Below are 20,961 nucleotides of genomic sequence, written 5' to 3' on the forward strand. Positions count from 1 at the left end.
TATAATAGGCACAGGCATGGTTGTGTGGTAAGAAGCTTGCTTCCCAACCACATGGTTCTGGATTCAGTCCAACTGCATGGCACCTTGGGCAGGTGTCTTCTACTTGCTGACCAAAGCCTTGAGAGTGACTTGGTAGATGGAAACTGAAAGAAGTCGGTTGTGTGTGTGTGTGTATATATATATATATATATATATATATATATAGATATGTGTGTGTTTGTGTCTTTCTTTGTGTCTGTGTTTATCCCCCATCACCACTTGACAACCAGTTTTGGTGTGTTTATATCTCTGTAACTTAGCAGTCTAGCAACATAGACTGATGGAACAAGTACCAGGATTTAAAAAAAAGTACTGGGATCGATTCATTCAAATAAATATTCTTCAAGTCTAATGACTGAAACAAGTAAAAGATAAAAAATATATATAAAGTACATATTACTATATATATAAAGTTCAAAACTGTACACTATTAATATTCTCAATAATTCATAAGAATTTAAATTTCAACAAAATATGTTGGTTATCTTTAAATCTATAATTACTTGAATGTGTAGGCAACGCTATTTGAAACAGATTTGCAAGCCCACCAAAATATCCGTTGGGCATCAACAACAGTTATCTCTCTTGACTGAACATTCTTGAACAATCTAGAACAGTCTAGGCAAAAGTAGTTAACCTCTTTTGGTAAGTTACGAGGTATAACTCCTAAATAGGGCAGCTACCTCGTGTAGAAGACGTTGTCAAAGGATACGAAGTGGTAGCAGGGGCAAAAATTAATCAGGAAAAATCAGTTAGCTTGCGACTCGGCACCTGGCATGGCAAATTGATGCATCCCGATAGCGTTGTTGGACGTTGGACGGAGGGCCCAGTTAAACTGCTTAGGGTCTGGTTTGCATCAGAGAAAAACTGGAGTGAGGTAACGAGTAAGGTGATGGCCAAAACCCAGACATGGTCTGGGAGGTCGTTATCCTTGCTAGGGAGGGCTGAGGTTACACAGGTGTTTAGAGTATCTGTGATAACCTACCACCTAACTGTCGTGCCTTGTCCCGGTTTGTGGTTGACTAAGCTGAAAAAAGGATCCTTTTTCACTTTTTGTGGAAGGGAAAACCACCACTTGTGGTGCACTCCATTTGCTGTCAGAAACTGTTAAAGGAGATGCCTTGGCTGATGATTCGCAAGTATGCTTTGAGGCCGAGACACTTCCGACACTACCTGGATGGTGAGCAGGTGTGGTCACCTCACGACAAAGAGCTTTTTCCACAATTGGAGTCCCTCAGGGACTTAAGCACATGGATCAGGTGGAGACCTAAGATGGGGGAATGGCAGAGAGAGTGCAGAGAAGCACTCAATCTGTTCTCCCGAGCGAGCAATACCAGCAGTGAGGTTACCACTGGGGATTTCTATAGAGGGTTAGTAGAGTTTAAGTCTGACAATGTCCTGGGTGAGACCCTGGGCTTTGACGACGAACAACTAACCAGCCTGTTTCAGAAGACATTCAGGCTGAGGTATCTGGATAATTTCCAGAAATCCTTGGCTTAGTTGTGCTATCGTTCAGCTTTACCAGTTTGAGAGAGGTTGTCTAGACATGGTTATAACCCCCCCCCCCTACACACATGTCCGAGGTGCGGGCATGTCAGTGAAACTGTCGCACACGCCTTCATACACTGTGGGGAGTTGAAGGGGTTGGTAACCTATGTCGAACAGCTGATGTCGGATGGAGAAAGAATACTCTCGACTGAGTCCATTGTCAAGATTGTACCACCTCCCTCCTTTAACAAGGAAAGGAAGGTAGCTTTTGCCTGCATAGTAGCTATAGTGAAAGAGACAGTATGGAGGACATGTGACAAAAGGGATTGAGACAGGCTACTTTATCTCTGGACAGGGGTTGGTAAGTTGGTTCAACTTCCACCTCATGACCAAGATCTGACTGGAGAGAAAGTGTCTGCCTCACAGCATATATGAGAAAAGATGGATAAATGTGGTAAGAAAGTTACGTATGTATAGGGCTGTGCTAGTGTAGCCGGTCAAAACAAGGAAGAAGGAGGAAAATGCTTTTTCTCAGCCCAAAAAACGAAAACGAATGGTTCAAACTGGTGGGTTGAAATAAATCCAGGGGAAATTCTATACAACTGAATATATGTTTTATTTTTAACTATATAATCTATTAATTCATAATTTTTAACTTATAATGATTTATATTATAGTTTTCATCCAACACCACGACCCCTCCCCCTGTAAGACTGTCCGTTGTTTGTCCCTGACGCCAACCTTTTATTTTATTTTATATCTATGTATGCCATTATTGGCAATAAAGAAATTACTCCTAAATGAGATGCAGGAGGTCGCTAGTAGCCCATCACCTGTTTAAGAGTGCACACCCGTTCAAACGATCCCTCTTTTCCTAACTTCTTCGAGACGCAACAAGGTCCACTGCGGAAGAGAGAGCCAGGTACATGAATTTGATATCTAATTCTTACCAGTAGCTCACTATGGTATTCTACATCTAGTGCTTGTGGAAAGTAAATCTCATAGCTTGAATTACTTCTATTTACTCAATGTTATCATGGAACATGGCAAGTCATTCAAAACGTTTTCTTCATCCCAGATAACTTTATTGAACACTGGATACCCACTGTATGCATTAGTTTGTCACGCATCGGACTAAGACCTTGAATGTAAAGCTATTCGCACAGAATGTATTGTTGTTTGCTGCACAAAGGTATTTTATGGCTATTGGTTTAATGACTCAGTCCACTTATTAAAGTGTTGACGTTTTTATTAGCGACATACCTTGTTAAAAATGGAAAGAATTATAAATTACTGATATGACAAACTCTCACATTGACATGAATGCATGAATCTCCAGTTGTCTGATCAAATGGACAATCTATTCACTCAATTAACATGGAAAGTGAATGTATCTTGATTGTAGATCTCAAGTGGAATTAGTGTGACACAGGTGGGTAGCAAGGCTGAACTTTTCCTAATCGATACCCCCTCACCCACAAAACCAGACTGGTTCAAACTAGGGCAAAAACCTGCCACACATTTATATGATACAACTGTCCTTATACATACACATCACATGACCATACCAGTGCAGTCTTTTCTCTTGCACACTACTCATATATCTGGTGCCTCTTATACCCATCCAATGGGCTTCCATACAGTTTCTGTTTTCTTAAATTCACCCACAAGAATTGGGTCAATCTGAGGCTATAATAAATGTATTTGCCCAAGATCTGTCCCAGTGGACTTCTTAACTACTCAGCCATGTCTACATCCACATTATTGATATAAACATATGTGTGTGTGTGTACATAATTAGCATACTCAATGACTCCCAATGATATCATCATCATCATCACCATCATCCTTTAATGTCCATTTTCCATGCTGGCATGGGTTTTGGACAGTCTGACCAGAGCTGGCAAGCTAGAGAGCTGCGTTATGTTCTAATCTGATTTAGCTTGGTTTCTACAACTGGATGCCCATCCTAACACCAACCACTTTAGAGTGTGTGCTGGGTGCTTTTAACATGGCACTGGAATGAGCACTTCTATGTAGCACTGGCACGAGTGCTTTTTATGTGGCACTGGCACAGGACACTTGCAGGCCAATCCTCTTCATCAGGAGGGGTGGCCTTAACACTTCTGCTGTGGATCATGGGTCTTCTTGCATAGGATGGGTCTTCATTAAAAAAAATTTAACCATGGTAGTTTACAGTGCTCCAGAACCGCTAAATGAAGAAATTTATTTTACTCGCCCTAGATGCATTGCAGAGCATAAATTCTAGATTCATCCTTACCTTATACCTAGTTCCCAATAGTTTCCATCAGTATTAGAACTGTAACTTTGAATGGAATTGAAAGATCATAAAAATTGACCACAAAGAATTGTTGATAACAGGCAATTCAAAACCTGAGTATTTTCAAAAATATTGATAGCAATTCAGTAGAAGTAAGAACAGGTGATAAGAATTTAATAGGTCATTAGTGTATCTGTTACATATTTTGCATTTCTGATTAGAATATAACATTAATGTTTTGCTTTGATTACAAATTATTAAGTTCTTGTAATTTTGGTCATAGAATATAACAAACCCCCCAAAAAATATTGCCCAACATAAAATTTATAATAGACAGATATAAACTGATGATGGCGATGATGATGATGATGATGATTCCATTAAACAGCAGTGGTCAAAAGTTTGGAACATTTAAAAAAAAATTAAATCTATTATGCCCATGTACAGTTTGCAAAATTACAGGAAGTCATGTGACCTGCATCAATCATAACTAAAATAAAAATTTTATAGACACCCACTATATTACTGTAAGTAGTAATAATATACTGCAAATTAAATATAACTTGGAGTATTTAATATAAAAATTCTAATTTTCAGACCTATGTTCCAAACTTTTGGCCATGACTGTATGTTTATTGTTCTTACAGTTCAATGTTGAATACTCACCCTCGCTTTCTTGATCTGCAGTAATTCTTTCTGTTTCTGCTTTGATTTCTTTTTGTAAACTGCAAAGAATGACAACAAAAAATCATAGGATGTAAGTTAAGCAGCCAAAATTAAAAAAAAAAAAAGAAAGGAATCAAAACTAGTCCAAAGAAACTTATAGTGGTCTGCATAGAATTTGGTAAATTTTGATAAGCTTGTACATTGTTGGGTGAGGGGTGAGAGTACTGATGTTTTGAACAAAGCCCTTCTTTGGAGTGAAAAGTGGGAGAGAAAGAGAGAGTGAGTGATGATGATAGGAGTTAATGATAGACTGCACTATTTGAGGGTGATGAAAGGAATCAGTCACTTGGCAGAGTCGACATGATCACCTGACTGGCTCCCGTGCCGATGGCATGTAAAAAGCACCAAATGATTGTGACCAATGCCAGTACCCGCTGACTGGCTCCTGTACCGGTGGCACGTAAAAAGCATCCACTACGCTCTCGGAGTGGTTGGCATTAGGAAAGGCATCCAGCTGTAGAAACATTGCTAGATCAGATTGGAGGCTGGTGCAGCTGCTGGCTCTCCAGACCTCAGTCAAACCATCCAACCCCATGCCAGCATGGAAAACAGACATTAAACGATGATGATGATGATGATGATATATATATATATATATATATATATATATATTTATGTATATATCTATGTGTGTGTGTGTGTGTGTGCATGTAACTGTACCCCCCATCACTTGACAACTGGTGCTGGTGTGTTTATGTCCCTGTAACTTAGCGGTCTGGCAAAAGAATTGATAGAATAAGTACCAGGCTTAAAAAATAAGTCCTGGGGGCAATTTATTCAACTGAAATCCTACAAGGTGGTGCTCCAGCATGGCCGCAGTCAAATAACTGAAACAAATAAAGGAATAAAAGAGAAGAATAACCCATACGAGCATAGAAAAAGGGACATAAAATGCATAAAACAAACGAATACACGTGTGCAAATCAGTGGCTGAGTGAAGGTGTGAAGAAATTGCAATAGTTAGGTTTGACTGAGTTACCTTCTTTTATGTTATATATGACTTGCTTTTATAATTCTTATGAGGTCAATAAAATAAGTCCCAGACAAAGTATTGGGGTTGGTGTAATCAATTAAAACTCTTGATTGAAAGCTGTGCTCATCCAGAGATGCAGTCTAATGACTGAAAACAGTAAAACAATAAGAACTAAAGCATCTTATCTGAATTAGATTGGTACAGAAAAAAATGTATGAAATTACATAAAAGTTCAATATCTGTTTGAAATTATTATTTTTGCATAAATACTAGCATTATAGTGGTTTGCCCTCACAGAACTTTAATTGTTCTGTTGATTGAACTTCAATGAAATAAACAGGTTTGTTTTTTTCTATGGAGAAGAGTTTATTGGGTCTAAGTGGCACTGTAAATATTATGAGGACTGTAGCATATCTATGAAAGTACGGTGAATTGCTTTGTCAGCAATAATCCTCACTATTGATAAGTACAGAATTATCGAAAGACTCTAGCAATAAAATTTTGACTCTTACTTATGCATCCATCCAAACCTTATGAATATCTTTTCCTGCGTTTATGCATATCCAACCTCTTTTTAAAATTTATCTGCAAACATTCAAGCTAGTAAGTGAAAATCAATGAGGTCATTTGACTTGCTATAAATAGCAGTCAAATTTCCCTCAGACAACAACACTGGTTTCAGAGAAAAAATGGGATGGTCATGGTTGGAATATCTTTGATCATAGGTCTGCCCAATGAGGGCTGACTTGAGCCTAAACAACAACATACAGTAATATAATTCTAACCTTTTAGCTTCAAGAAAGAGATCTAACATTTCACACTCCAGTTTCTCAACTTTGATTTCAGCTTCACTCAACTGTTCATTTTGATTGGTGTGTTGTGAAGACATCTCTTGCATTTCTCCTTGTAAAACTTGGCCCTCTTTCTCATAGATATCCAGCAAATATGATATATAGTTGTCATATTCTATCTGGTAGAAAGACAAACTTTTGTTAGTGTGTCTATAGACGATAAGATGTCTCTACATATATATAGATATCTAACCTCTACACTATTATATACAGAAAATATCTTTTATATATACACACAGAAGCTGTACATGTATTCTATCCATGAAACAGGTATTGATCCAATGAGGGAGCGTCTATGCTGTCATTCAACTTCTTAGAGGGACAACAGCCATATTTTTCTCAAATCAAACAGTATCATTTTATAAAAAAAAGGATACATTAGATAACATAGTCCTAGATATCTCTATAAAACACAAGATGGCCATGGTTGGAATGTCTTTATTCAATCAGGGCTAACCTGGTAACAATAACAACTTTGCCTTTAAGCACATATGAACAGACACACCATGTTACGCACTACATCGTTTGATGGCCAGTCATATCGATCACTGGTCCAAAACCGTTCCTGCACCACAGACCAGTTTTATGCAAGGCAATTTTTGCCACAGACCAGTGGATCATGTATATAACAAAACACAATAAAGTGCACAATATATGATTTAATTATTACTATATAATGTAAAAACACTCTGAAGACTTCAAATAATCAATAAAATAGAAATAAAATTAAAAAGGTCATTCCTTCTGTGCAGTGTGATGTAAAATGATCCATGACCTGGTGGTAGTTGGGAATTCATGACATAGATTACAAGTACAGTAACACAAGAATGTATTAACAAATTATTACTTGAAATATCTAATCATTATTGTTTTCCTTCTGTGTTCTAACTGAAAATAGTAATCTAGATATGGCTATGTGGTAAGAAGCTCGCTTCCCAACCACATTGTTCAGGGATAAGTCCCACTGTGTGGCACTTTGAGCTAGTGTCTTTCACTATAGCCTCAGCCTATAGTGAGTAGATTTGGTAGACGGAAACTGAAAGAAGCACATTGTATATATATATATATATATATGTATGTGTGTGTCTTTGTGTCTGTCCCCCATCACTGCTTGACAACTGGTGTTGGTGGGTTTACATTACCATAACTTAATGGTTCAGCAAGAGACTGTAAAATAAGTACTAGGCTTAAGAAAAAAACTAATTACTGGGATCGATTCATTTGACTAAAAAAAAAAAACAGTGAGCACTCTTTAGTTATGTAGAGTATAAGAGGAATGTTAGCCATTTTGATCTTTTGGTTTTGGAGGGTACAACCCCTTCTTCAAGCAAATAGAAAAAAAATGCCTTTGTTTCATTATTTTATAAATTTGCATATTAAAATCTATAAATTAATTAAAAAGTGGCTTACTTTGATAATGTGTAAAGCGGTACCAAACACTGGAGAATTTATGATTAAGTCATTGAAAATATTGTTGAAGCACTGCAGTCTCTTTAGAATGTCAGATGTGGTTCCGGTTTCTGGGCAATTTTGAAGACTCTGGAGAATTAAACCAACAAACTTGTATTTCTAATGATGAACTGAGAAGTTAGTAAATTAATAAACAAAATGTGTGTGAATAATGTTGATTTCTTCCATAGATACAAGGTAAATTTTTGCAAAGCTGAAGAAATACAGGTACAATACCAACTTTCAGGACACTGATGATGCGGAACCTCTGACAATCTGCATTAATTTATACTAACATACAGGTACTTGTATTTCATGTAATTATTTAAGTAAAATCATTATTTGTTTCATTTAGAGTGTTCTGACTAAGATGATGTCACTTGGGTTTGAAAAATCAGTAACTGAGGAAGGGCTTTGAACCAAAGGTTCGAGAAAATCAATGTTGAACTTGTACAGTTATGATATTTAGTCTAGACAATTCTTTCATTTGTACTTATTTTACTGACTTTCTCTACCAATGAATGAAGTGCTAAGTTAACAATGTCACAATTTTGATTAAATACTGAAAAAGATTTAGCTTAATATTCTATCATTTCTGCCCACTCAAGAACCTCTATGTGGTCTTTTGACCTGTGAGGAGCAATAATCAAATCTCACTCATATCTATCATTAATACAAGGAAAAATGTATGTATATGTCTGTCTGTCTGTCTATCTATCTATTTCTTCTATAAATTTCTTCACAAATTCATGCATTTTCCTAGCTCTGTTTTTATCTGCAATTTCTAATGAGACTAATCTATAAACATCATCCCAATTTCTTATTTTATCATAATTTTGAAGTAAAAATTAACATATGGCAATGAAGTAAGCCATGTTTCTGAAAGTCTATTGCATAGATATATGTAACAGAGATTCCAAATACATGTTGCTCCTTTAAATCATTCAGTAACACAGTAAGAAGGGCTTTGTACAATCTAGCTATTAAGTCAGGTGGCTTTTCTATGGTTTCATTTCATTTTAGATTGTTTGAAATTTTAGGGCATATTGGGTTACAGGTGTACATTAAAAAGAAGTCAGGCTTGCTATACTTTGCTACTATTGCCATAGCTTCTTGAAAGTAATGAGACATGTTACATGACAGCCAATGAATGAATAAGGAAGTAGACTAGTAAACCTAGTTCAAAGTTCTGACTTTCTTTAACTACAAGGTGATCTATCAGTCCACTGTACTGTGCAACTTATAGGTGAGACTGTTTGTTTCTTAGAACATATAAACAGTACTCTTCAACCAAGACATACACATCAACTAAATCATGATCATCATCACTTAATGTCTGCTCTCCATGCTGGCATGGAAAGTGCACAATAATAATTTGGGATATTTTTTTCAGAAATTATTAGCTTCCTCATTATTAACATAAGAATGAAGCTTGAGTTCATTGGGATAAGGCTGCTGAAGGGAAGTCACATTTTACCTTTAAAGGCTTATTTTTTAATCTTAAAGCATCACAATGAAGACAGAATTTATTTATTTCTCTGACATTGTAGGGTTCAACATTAAATTGTTTTTTCTGAAGTTTAGGAACACCAAATCATTTCTAACATTGTTTCTCTAAGCATTTCTCAAATTAAGCAACTGATTTTTTTCTTCTGTTTTCTCATTGCATTTGATAGTTTTCTTGAAATTCTTCTTATAATTGTGTCTTCTGTTCTTCATTCACATTACTTCATCAAACTTCTGTCTCTTGATGTTATCACAGATGATCAACTTGCTGTTCACCATTTTTGTACTCATTTTCATATACTCTGACATTCTCGTTGGTGCTAAACATATCTTGTGCATTCATGTTAAGTTATGTTGCCTCTTCTTTGTCTCAAATTAACTCTTATTTCCTATCTTTTTTCCTTTCATTCTTCTCTTATCTTTCTCCTGTTGTTTCAATTTCATTCCATTGTGAAAATTGTTATAATGTTAAGTGAAAATAAAACTGAAAGTGCAAAAATTGTAGAAGAGATAAAAGATAGTGTAAAGTGAGAATAAAATTTGCAGGGTAAAAACTTTGCCTTTTCTGATGATGGACTTGAACAATAATTGAGAGATAACTGTATTAAAAAAAAAAAAAAAAACTTTCAGTCCTTTGTTACTACTTATTTTTGAGGTGGTAAACTACTATACAAAAACCTTCAGTCAATAACACAATTAATTCTGCTGTTTGGAAGGTGACTATAAACTTCTCTGTGAAAAAAAAAAAAAAAAAAAAAAATCATGAAACCATTCCCTGCAGTGAATAAAAACAACTCACTGAAACTTAAACTATCTAATTGATATATTGTTATGCTGATATCGTGGGTAAAATTATTATTAGTAAAACTCCCTTTGATATTTACCACATGCCAAAAATATAACTAACCTATAGCAATATTGAGGGAAGGGGGAAAGTCAGTTACAACAAACCTCAGCACTTGACTAGCATTTTATTTTACTGACTTTAAAAGGATGAAAGACAGAAGTTGACCTTAGTGGGATTTGAACTCATAATGTTAAGAGCCTTAAGAAATGTCACTAAGTATTTTGTCCAATGCTCTAACAATTCTCTAAAATTGCCACTTTTTTTTTGTGATACAATTTTTAAAAAATTAATTTTTCCTTATCATTTTATTCAGAAAGAAAAGAAATCCATTTTCTGATTAATCATTTAATAACTTGCTCATTAGTTTATGATTGATAATGAGTTTATCATGTTCAGTGGGTGTGTAGTGCTCAGCAAGCACACCCACAATGTATACTCCATCAACAAAGATACTAAAAGATGGTGGCAGAAGTCAACAGTGACAGTCACTCTTTTAATGCAGTTCAGTTTATCTGATATTTGGCTTAATGGGGTCCAGTTTAATGAAGGTTCTCTGTAATTAACTATGTGAATGAAATTGCGATTTTTTTTTAATATCAAAGAAACCAAGACAGTCAGATTATGTCAATAAACTTACAGAGGATGTGTAGCATTTTCTATATTTGAGATAAATATATTACATTTAGAAACAGATATACATTCCATCAGAGAAGCAGTTACTAACTTAGAGAGGAAGACAAGACTCTTTTATAACTGGGGTAGATGTATTACATTTACTATAAATCTGTCATTCAAGAATAACAGATGATTATCAAGTGTTTAAGTAAGGGATGCTTAATGTATTGTATAGTACAATCTATAGATTCAGTAGGTTTTTCTCTATGCCTTTGCTTCATCAAATGGCAGCAGCAGCAAGAAAATGGATAAAGCTAGAGTTGAACTTGAGGTTATAGGAGCTTATTAATCTGGTACCTTAACCATGTAGTCAGTTTGCCCTATATTAAGCATTACTGAAATTTTTTTCAGTGGTAAACTTAAATAATACTTTAGTATATTACTTATATTGCACAGTTTCAAATATTTACATTACAAATAAGCAAAGAATAGTGAAAGAATTTGTTTCATGGAAAAGAAATTTCTTGTTACCTCTTTCAACTTCTTCAGCAGAGCGTCAACCATCCCCTTACTACTATAGGCTGTTTTCCCCACTTTTTTAGAATGCCTCAGAAAATTCCGAGATGCATTCATTGAGTTATATTGGTCTTTTTTGGTGACATCTAACATACAGCTGGAGATAAAACCGAACTTTGTCAAAGGAGGCATGAAAATTGGGGGACAGGTAAAACGAACATCTTTGAAGCCATCATTCTTGGTATTTTTCAGTGAAGTCGATGCCTTATTAAATTCCTGTGTTTGACTTTGTTTAGTGTCATGGCTAGTAAGTAATTGATCGGAATATTTTTGTTCAATTAAAGGCAAGAATGGTAACTGTTTCTGTTTATTTGTTAAGATGTTGATTTTATTAACTTGATTGTATTGTGAATCTGTTTTCTCATCAGTTGTATAGTTTTGTTTCTTATATTGAGAAGAACTCCATGGTTGGTGCTCAGGTTTCCTTTGGACTTTGAATTGACTCAAATGAGAATTAGAGAAATAAACAGACTGTTTTTTACTAGCATCCTGAATAGAATCAAGAATTTCAGTTAACCGGTGACCTGCCATTTAGATTTAGGATTTGATGGATAATTTGCTTTTAATAGTCCAAATGATTAATAACATTCCCTGAAATTAAAAGAAAAAAAAATCCATTGTATTTAGTTAAACATAGTTCATTTCACAAACACATACATGTATATGTGCATAAAAAGTTTCCTTATTGACTGATACAAGAGGAGAAATATTCAATTGTAAATCTGAAATATCTGTAACACTTGCTCCAATAATTCAAACACATAAGTTTAAATTTATAACACTGCACTTCAATAGCATGATAACTAACTAAATATATCAAAATATGTTTAGCCTGGCTATTTTAGGATTTGGGGAAAAATCTAAATTTAGAGAAGAAATAAAGCAAACCAAAATAATGGTTTTAAACATTACTGTGGTCAAATATAGAACTGTTCATGTTCACTACATTAAATAACCTAATATGACATAGCCATTCATTATTAGTGAATGCAGAGAGGCAATTTCATTTACGCAACTGTTAAATTATTTTACCAAATTCATTTCTCAACAAATCTTAAAATATCACTATTTAAAATATTTATACACTTAAAATATTATATTAAATCAATTAATATTAACATTAAATATTATTAAAATTTATATTACAAACATTAGTTTAAAAGTTATATTTACAAATACACCATTGAAAAGCAAGAGATCTGTCTAAACATTTGAGTTTTGGCAAACTTGGAAAGAAATAGACTATCTTTCATTACAGGAACTTTAAAACTGTAATTTCAAACTTGGAAATACTAAAAAAATAAAAATAAAGCAAAAAAGATTTGAAAACTAAGAAACATGTTATTTGTCCCTTGATCAGTTCTGCTTAAACATTATGAAAAGCTATCCAATCAAGATCATACTTTTATTTTATTTTACAGTAATGAATCAAGTGTATGTGTGTGTGTGGTACAAAATGAGTAACTGGGTCAAAATGAGTAATTTCCGATTTCTCCTTATTTCCTCCCTACCTGTTTGAAACCATTACATTGCAAGTATTGCATCATCATTTTGTACTGTTGTATCATCTTTGGGACTAAAAATTGGTTAGCATAGTTGTTGAAGTTGAAGGAGTTTGAAACATAGGTGACAAGTACATTTTTTCTAGAAACTTTTCCTCAAATTTGTCCTGATTGTAATTGATGTTGCTAATAAAATAATTGGATAATTTTTGGTGTTTAACAATCCAAATTCTTTTCTCTGTTGGAGTCCAAGTCAAATTTTTCCCCAAACTAATGTCTAATTTGGTAACTTTCAATTTTCTAAAAAGTGGAGCAATATGAGTAATGACTTATTTCAATAATTTCTTCTTTTTAACTGTATTGTGTGTAAATATACCAGAAAGAGAGCCACTACAGCAGATCATGAAGAAGATATAAAGAATATTTTACATTGAGTTTTTTTTTTATTTAGTCGAGTTTCATTAATTTCATATTGTGAGTCATTACCATGATCCTTTTTTGTTTTTAAAATTAAAATTAATTAAAATTTTTGTTGCATTTCTAATTTTTCTGATGTCTGAAGATGGATATTAATGTGTATGAATCTTTTTTCAAATACAATTCTGGAGAACTGAAGAAGCAAATTTACTTCATCTTACCCTATTCATTTTGCTCCATCTTAAATTTGTATTTTAAATCCTCAAAGAGAATGGAGATAATTTTCTCAGATAGTGTTCTGAATATGTTATAATGTTTTTAATACATTTAAAGAATATCATTTGCTTAGCTGATATAGTTTTTGTAAGGTAGTGAACATTTATAAAAAATATATACTTTTTCTCAAAGCCAAAAATGCAGTAAATGTTACTCATTGTGTCCCACCTCCCTACTAAATTATCAAATATGCCTTTTTGACAGAATGTAATTTGAGTTTGTCTGATATTTCTAGTAAACGTATGTATAGTTGGCTGCACAAAACATGTTTATCTTAGATTATTCTTCCCATCTACACAATAGGGCTTTCCTATAAGTAGGTTATCTCCCTTGGCTTGGCGGCGCTCCATGTAGACAATTAAACTTCCGCAGACTATCCACGCTATTGTTATTGTTTTACGTCTTATCATGAATATAAAGCAGCTCGATAATTCAGCTATCAAAGTACTTACTGTGCCTGAGTTAAAGAAATATTTAAGATTATATGGACAGTATGTTACTGGAAGAAAGGCGGACTTGACTATATGTAATTTTAACTCTGAATCATTACGTTAAAAAAAAGTTTGAGTTGTCACCCTTGCCTTCAGTTGATTTATGTATTGGTTCGACAAATATCAACGTCGCTTCAATATAAGTTGTCTTGATTAATAAAACAGTTATAATATTCACCGCATTATATTTGACATTTCTTTTCTCACTGAAAGCAAACTAATCGTCCCTGAGACATGTTGAACTCTGCTCAAACTTGGGTTCTTTTACATCAAACACATGCGATATGAAAATGCCTTTGGCTACGACACTGGTTTGTCATATAGACAGCTTTTTCTACAAGATTAACTGAATTTAGCATTGAGGCCAATGAAATATTCATCAAATATCAGTACTGCTGTTGGATAATGTGAGTCAGCAAAACAGTCTCTTCGTAGCCGCTCCACCTGCTAGAAATAAAAGACAAACCTCCCACAAATCACAACCCAACTGTCTATAAAAGGATATATTGTAATTCTATGTTCCTGGGTTTCATGGTTGGAGAGCTTTTGATCTTAGGGTTGCTTGACCAGAGTTTATTTGGGGACTAAATAACAACAGTAAATTATACGAGCCAATAAAGAAGCCTTTAGGTGGTCATTCGCCATGTCAGAAATAAAAACCAAATTCTCTGTCAAATCATACTTTACCATTTTATAATGAAAGGAACACATTGGATAATGCAGGTTTAGATGTCACGACTGAGAAGCTCTTTATCATGAATTTACTAGATCAGAGTTGACCTGAAATTGCTCAACAACAGCGAATTAGACCAGTAAATGTGGATGACTGAAACGCAATACATACACCATAACACTCCTAATATGTGAACAATTTGACTCTCAGTTGATTGTTCTGTCTCTTTTCAACTCAGTTATTTATATATAACTTTTCAGTGAGAAAATTAGTTGTTAGTCAACATGAGGTGGATTAAAATCATGTCAGCATTTTAAGATAACAACTACTAGTTTTAGTTTAAAGTTTAGATGTTGGTTATATGAAGAGAAATTAACTGGGAAATTATCTACTTAAGAAAATAACTAAACTCTTATGATGTAAATTAACAGTGAAAGATGAACTGTGAATATGAAGTCAAATGATCTGTCACAGTAGGTCAGAAATTAGTTAAGTACAGAAGGATGAGCCAGGTCAACTTGAGAGATATGTTTGAAGCAAAAGAATTGAGAAAGTTACTTAAAATATCAATGTATTTACATAAGAGAAATGGTCACACTGGTAAAGTGTCTTTTCGATGAAAACTTATTTGAATTTTTGGAAAGTAACAACGAAAGGATTTGTAAACAATACTTGGGATAATATTAGTAGATAATTCAGTTAAAACAGGAGTTCAAGCATCAACGTCATCCATAAGAAATGTTGTACTGCAGATCTGTTCATTTATGTCAGCACTGAAAATCAAGGCGATAAAATGATGAAGACGACCAGTGTGTGTGTGTGTGGGGGGGGAGGTGACTGTCCTCCAGTTCCACCTAATTTTTAGCATATCATTATAGTTAATGGTGGGTCCTGAGGCCCTCAACGCATTTTGGTACTGGCGTACTACACGAAGCATAAAACATCAATCGTCAGCTTTTGTAAAATAGAGGGCCCCACTGACAATTCTCTAATTGGGCCCTGTACTTCCTAGCCCGAGTATGTGCGCGGAGCCCTGTTTTGGTGCGGAGGACAATTTAAACAAATCTGCCTAAATGGCTTAAATCCGGCCCTGAACATGACAGGTCTTAAGATATGAATAGACTAAATGAAGGAGAAAGTTTAATAAACAATGGAATTAATATTTTTGTTGAGCACCCAAATATTTGTCTTGAAAACTCAATGAAAACTATACATTAAACTTGACTGCGTTGTTTAACAAGCAGAAACACCTCGTCATAATATTGTGCGAAAATTATACTTAGTGAGTGACTGAGTGGTGGTGTGCTTAGAAATTAGCAGAAATTCATTCAGTTCAGTCGATGTTAGAAGTTATTCCCATTAACTTTAGTTAAATGGTAACTTGTAGGCGTTGCTTTAATAGTTTCTCTTTCAAGTAAATCTTTTCTCAACATAATGTTCCATACGCTAAAAACTATATATTGCAATAGACCAAAGAAAATTCTAATCTTGTTTTTCTAATGAGAATTGTTGCTTTCCTTATATATTTAAACATGCTCACAGAAGAGACTTAACTTAAAAAGTTTGATGTTAAAAAGTGTCCTTTCAGAACATCCGTGCATACATACGTTTAAAGTTTAGTTACCGTCCTCGCTTTCTTTCTCTTGTAACAAAGTGATATAGTGTTCTAATAGAACAAATGTTAAAGATGTGTATATAAAAAAGAGGAAATAGAAGCGTCACTACGTTAAGGAACTAAAAAGACGTATTTCACATTTCAAAGAAAATAATTAACAGTAAAGTGGCTGTCAGTTTGTTTCCAAGGAAACCGAGATTCAAGGGACGTAACTGCTTACTCATTAGCTATTCCATTAATGGAATATTTTCTTAGACCTAAATGAATAAAGTGATATATCTTTCAATTAAGCGATCCATAACATTCATATACCCACTTCACCTGACAAATTTAGCTTATTAAATTAATATGGTGTTACAAATGCAGAATAAAATATAAAAGCTTTACATTTAAGTTGTACACATACACAGTGATACCCAACCCAGAACCACATGGTTATGAAACAACTGGTTATGAAACAAACTTTTTGTTAATTATACAGCCATGCCAGCACCAAAATTTTAAATAGCTTTATTAATATTATTATTACTTATTTTTTTTTTTAGAGCTGTAGCTACTATCTTTAATCCAGTGGGAGTCAGTGAAACTGTGTGTTCAAGTCTAGCTATATGTTTTCTCTGAAGATAGAATACAGTATATTAAGATTTGTTAAAATTTTACCTGGGTAGACATACAATAGCAGAATAGTATTACAGCTATATCATGTCTTCCATTTTGTTCCATAGTTAAGATAGTTTCCTTCTTGACTTAGAGTGAAAAATAATAGATAACAATTTTCAAGATAGAAAAGGTGACAAATGTATAACAAGCTTTCAAAGATGTTGTCTCTTAAGACTGCACATTCAAATTATTATGTGGACTATTATACCATCAAAAGAATCATATGTTTAAACAAAAGAAAAAAAAGCCTCAAAAAACAAAAGAACATCATTTTTTATAAACTTCCAGCCGTTGTGGTTTTCAAAATAATCATGAACTTTTATGGGTACTGCTAGCATCTATAACTACTCAGTCTATGCCATTTGTTCTTTAAAAGATGGTAGGATGTAATTTGAGGGAGATGTTGCTGCTATGTCTAGAAGGTAGAGTGATTTCATAGAGGTTATTTCATTGGCTCATTTGTATTTGTAGGTAGTGGTAGCTGCCTATAGCAGTGAGCAAGGTGAACTCAGTCAAAGCAGGATAGTTGCAGCTCCTCTGCATTTATCATTGGGAGTTGTTATTGGGGGTTTATCTGAAGTTATTTTAACCACTGAATACTTCTGTTATATGGAAGTCTTTCTTGTTGAAAACTATTAAGGTCTAAGTTGCATTTATATCTTAACTCAACATACTGTTGTCTCTGTTTTATCTATTTTCATCTTCTGTCTAGAACAAAAATTCAAAGAAATATACAACAGATCTTAAAAGTTTACTGAAACTTCTAACATCCACCTGAAATAATAATAAAAAAAAAACATAATATCAGTACTGAAATACATACACAATACTACTCTACCCACCACCCATCATTTGAGGGGCCTAGTCTCACTACTGCTTGTACCACACACACACAAAAAAAGAAAAATCACCCAATACACATTGTAAAGTGATTGGTATTAGGAAGGGGGTCAATTTGTGGAAACCATGCCAATGCAGACACTGGAGTTTGGCACAGTCCTGTGAGTTGCCAGCTCCTTTGAACTGGCAAACCCATGCCAGCATGGAAAACTGCTGTTAATTAGCAATTATAATGTTGTTCATGATAATTTAATGAAATTTATTCCACTTCTCAGCAAGGCAAATGAACTGAATCAAAATAGTGAAATGTAATACTGATGCAGTAATGACCATATTTTCTTCAGTACATTTCATAATCAGTAGAGTTTGTAGTGAAACTACCTCTATCACCATTATATACAAACAAGTGTGAGCGTAGTAGAAAACATCTCATTCCCTGTCATCACCTGACTGACTATTATTTCGGCGGCATTTGCCTCATACCGTTTCCCGCCAGGACGCAAACTGACCAACCACAGCCACTAATAAGGTCATGTGAGAGAGAGTATTTTTCTGATGCCTTCTGGAGCCCCTATTTTACTATAAATAGACTAAATTATCCCCGCCAATTCATCGCGGCTCAGATCTTAGATCTGGTCGTTTGACCACACACACGTAACACAGCACCAACCAACCAGCCAGTTTCCAGCGACGACATCAACAACCACTTCAACTACAAACTACAAGCATCGCCCCCGACGTCGCCAGCAGCAACACGGCTCTACGACTACCAGCATCGTCCCCAACAGCGTCAACATGACTTCTACACGTACACAAGCTACCAACAGCTAACCGCAGCACTTCTCAGCCCTGTTTGTGTGAATCGCCTCACCACAGAATTAACAGCCATAACTCAGCCTGCGAAGAACCCATCTGTATTCAAGAATCCGGCGCGGCATAGAAGCCCCAGCATCACGACGATTGACAGCTCTGCCTTAACGCTTTAACCTCTTACATACAAATTATCAATACTACGGTGTACCCTAACTAAGAACTGGTATATTTCCTTATCCGTGTTACTGACTCTTATCAATACTTGTATCACTCGCATTCACATACATGTATTACTTGCACACACTCTTGTTTACATGACGGCCTGTCTTTAATGTGTTTTATTATGTCGCATTCACACACACACACAGACATACAATTTAATGCTACAATAAATCTTACTGTTATACATCTCTATCGGTTGCGTTCCTATCTTGTATCCTACTGGCACATTTCTTAGTTCTCTATGTTATAGAATTATAACATATTTATCATTTTATATTTTGTGGCGACTGTGTGATGCGTTAAAAAAGGAGCCTGTTTTCCTTTCGTCACCATTTCTCCTTTGGTTCGCACGGTCGTTCTTACAAGTTCATCAGTGGGTCATTAACTTTACTGTCAGATTTTAATTACTTGCCCTTAACTACAATCACATGGCCTACTTGGATGTCCTTATTGTTGCAGACATTTGGGCCAAGTCTCTGGTTGAGGATGACTCCCTTCCATTAAGTCATGAAGTTCTTGGAAAAGGATCATGATGCAAACTTTTCTTCTTTAAAACAATAATGACAAATTGTTATCGTGAAGAAAAGTACGAGTCAAACTTGATGATTTGAATTGTTTGTTGTAAGACATTCATCTTTAAAGAGAGAAGATCTATCATGTTAATCTAAAAGTAAATACTCATACAATCTCAAGACTTATTTTGGATTGCAGATAATAAGTCTGGTGCATATTACATTGCTCCATAATTATTAAATTGCTGAATCTTTGACACAACACAGGATTCAGACTTATGTAAACACACATATACATATAATACTATATATATATATATATATATATATATATATATATATATATATATATATATATACCATCATCTTGTTACACACACACACACACACATACACATGTATATATATGTTATCACTTATTAATATACTTTATCACTTTCTTTGATTTGCAATGGTAGAAAGATTAACTCTGTACTGAGTACTTAACTGAATGCAATCTTCCTTGTTTTTAATAAAGAGTAGGCCTGAAATAAATGAAGCTAGTATGCCCTGCTAGATGTGCAATGTCAGTGTGCATGTATGACAGTGTGTATGTATGACAGTAAGCATCTTGAGAAAAAAATTAGGTATGAGGCATCAGATGTAGTGTGCAAGAGAGAAAACTGTGCTGGTATGGTCATGTGATGTATATGGATGAGGGAAACTGTGTAAAGAAGTGCCAATCTCTAACTGTGGAGGTATCCTGCAGAAAGGCAGACCCAGAAAGACTTGGGATGAGGTAGTGAGATATGGTCTTCAGATGTTGAGTCTCATGGAGGCGATGACAAGTAACTGAGACTTTTGGCAATTTTCTGTACTTGAGAAGATACATCAAACTAAGTGAAATCATAGTTGTGGCCAGTGCTGGTGATGCGTAAAAGGCACCCATATCAGTGACATATAAAAAGCACCCGTGTTGGTGACAGATAAAAGACACCCAGTACACTGATTATATATATATATATATATATATATATATATATATATATATATATATATATGTATATATATATTGTATACATATTTAAGAATGTTTTCATGCTCACTTTTCATGCTTGCATGAATCAGATGGAATTTGTTGAGGCAGTTTTTTCTACAGCCGGATGCCATTCCTGTCACTTACCCTCACCTATTTCAAAGCAAGATAATATTTTTCCTTGACCAGACATGTTTTTCAAAGAAGGATGAAAACAAACAACATACTTGCTTGTTTACAACTTTCATGTGACGTCAAGACAAGATATGCAGACATTTATACACATGTGTATCAAGCTTCTCTCAGTTTCTGTCTCCCAAATCCAACAACATCCACTTACAAGGCTTTGGCTGGCCCAGGGCTGTAACACAAGTCACTTGCCCAAGGCACCATGCTGTGGGACAGAACCTGAGACCACATGGTTCAAAAGCAAGCTTCCCAACCAGAGCCAAACCTTTGTCTGTCTGTCTGTGCATGCTTGTATGTATGTATGTATGTATGTATGTATGTATGTATGTATGTATGTATGTATGTATGTATGTATGTATGTATGTATGTATGTATGTGTGTGTGT

General features: G+C 34.7%; 1 protein-coding gene across 1 annotated transcript in view; it reads right to left on the reverse strand.

Moving 5' to 3' along the window:
* The window catches only part of LOC106879060 (uncharacterized), a 38,269-nt gene extending 21,773 nt beyond the window's left edge, over window positions 1-16,496 (reverse strand). The window contains exons 1-5 of the mRNA XM_014928487.2: window positions 16,318-16,496; window positions 11,307-11,942; window positions 7,769-7,897; window positions 6,293-6,477; window positions 4,475-4,533 (exon numbers count right to left, since the gene is read on the reverse strand). Of these exons, the coding sequence (XP_014783973.1) occupies window positions 4,475-4,533; window positions 6,293-6,477; window positions 7,769-7,897; window positions 11,307-11,882 (949 nt within the window). The 5' untranslated portion in view covers window positions 11,883-11,942; window positions 16,318-16,496. The remainder of the gene's footprint in view (window positions 1-4,474; window positions 4,534-6,292; window positions 6,478-7,768; window positions 7,898-11,306; window positions 11,943-16,317) is intronic.
* Between the last annotated feature and the right edge of the window lie 4,465 nt (window positions 16,497-20,961).

Source organism: Octopus bimaculoides, chromosome 4 (assembly GCF_001194135.2).
Source record: "Octopus bimaculoides isolate UCB-OBI-ISO-001 chromosome 4, ASM119413v2, whole genome shotgun sequence".
NCBI classification, from domain to species: domain Eukaryota; kingdom Metazoa; phylum Mollusca; class Cephalopoda; order Octopoda; family Octopodidae; genus Octopus; species Octopus bimaculoides.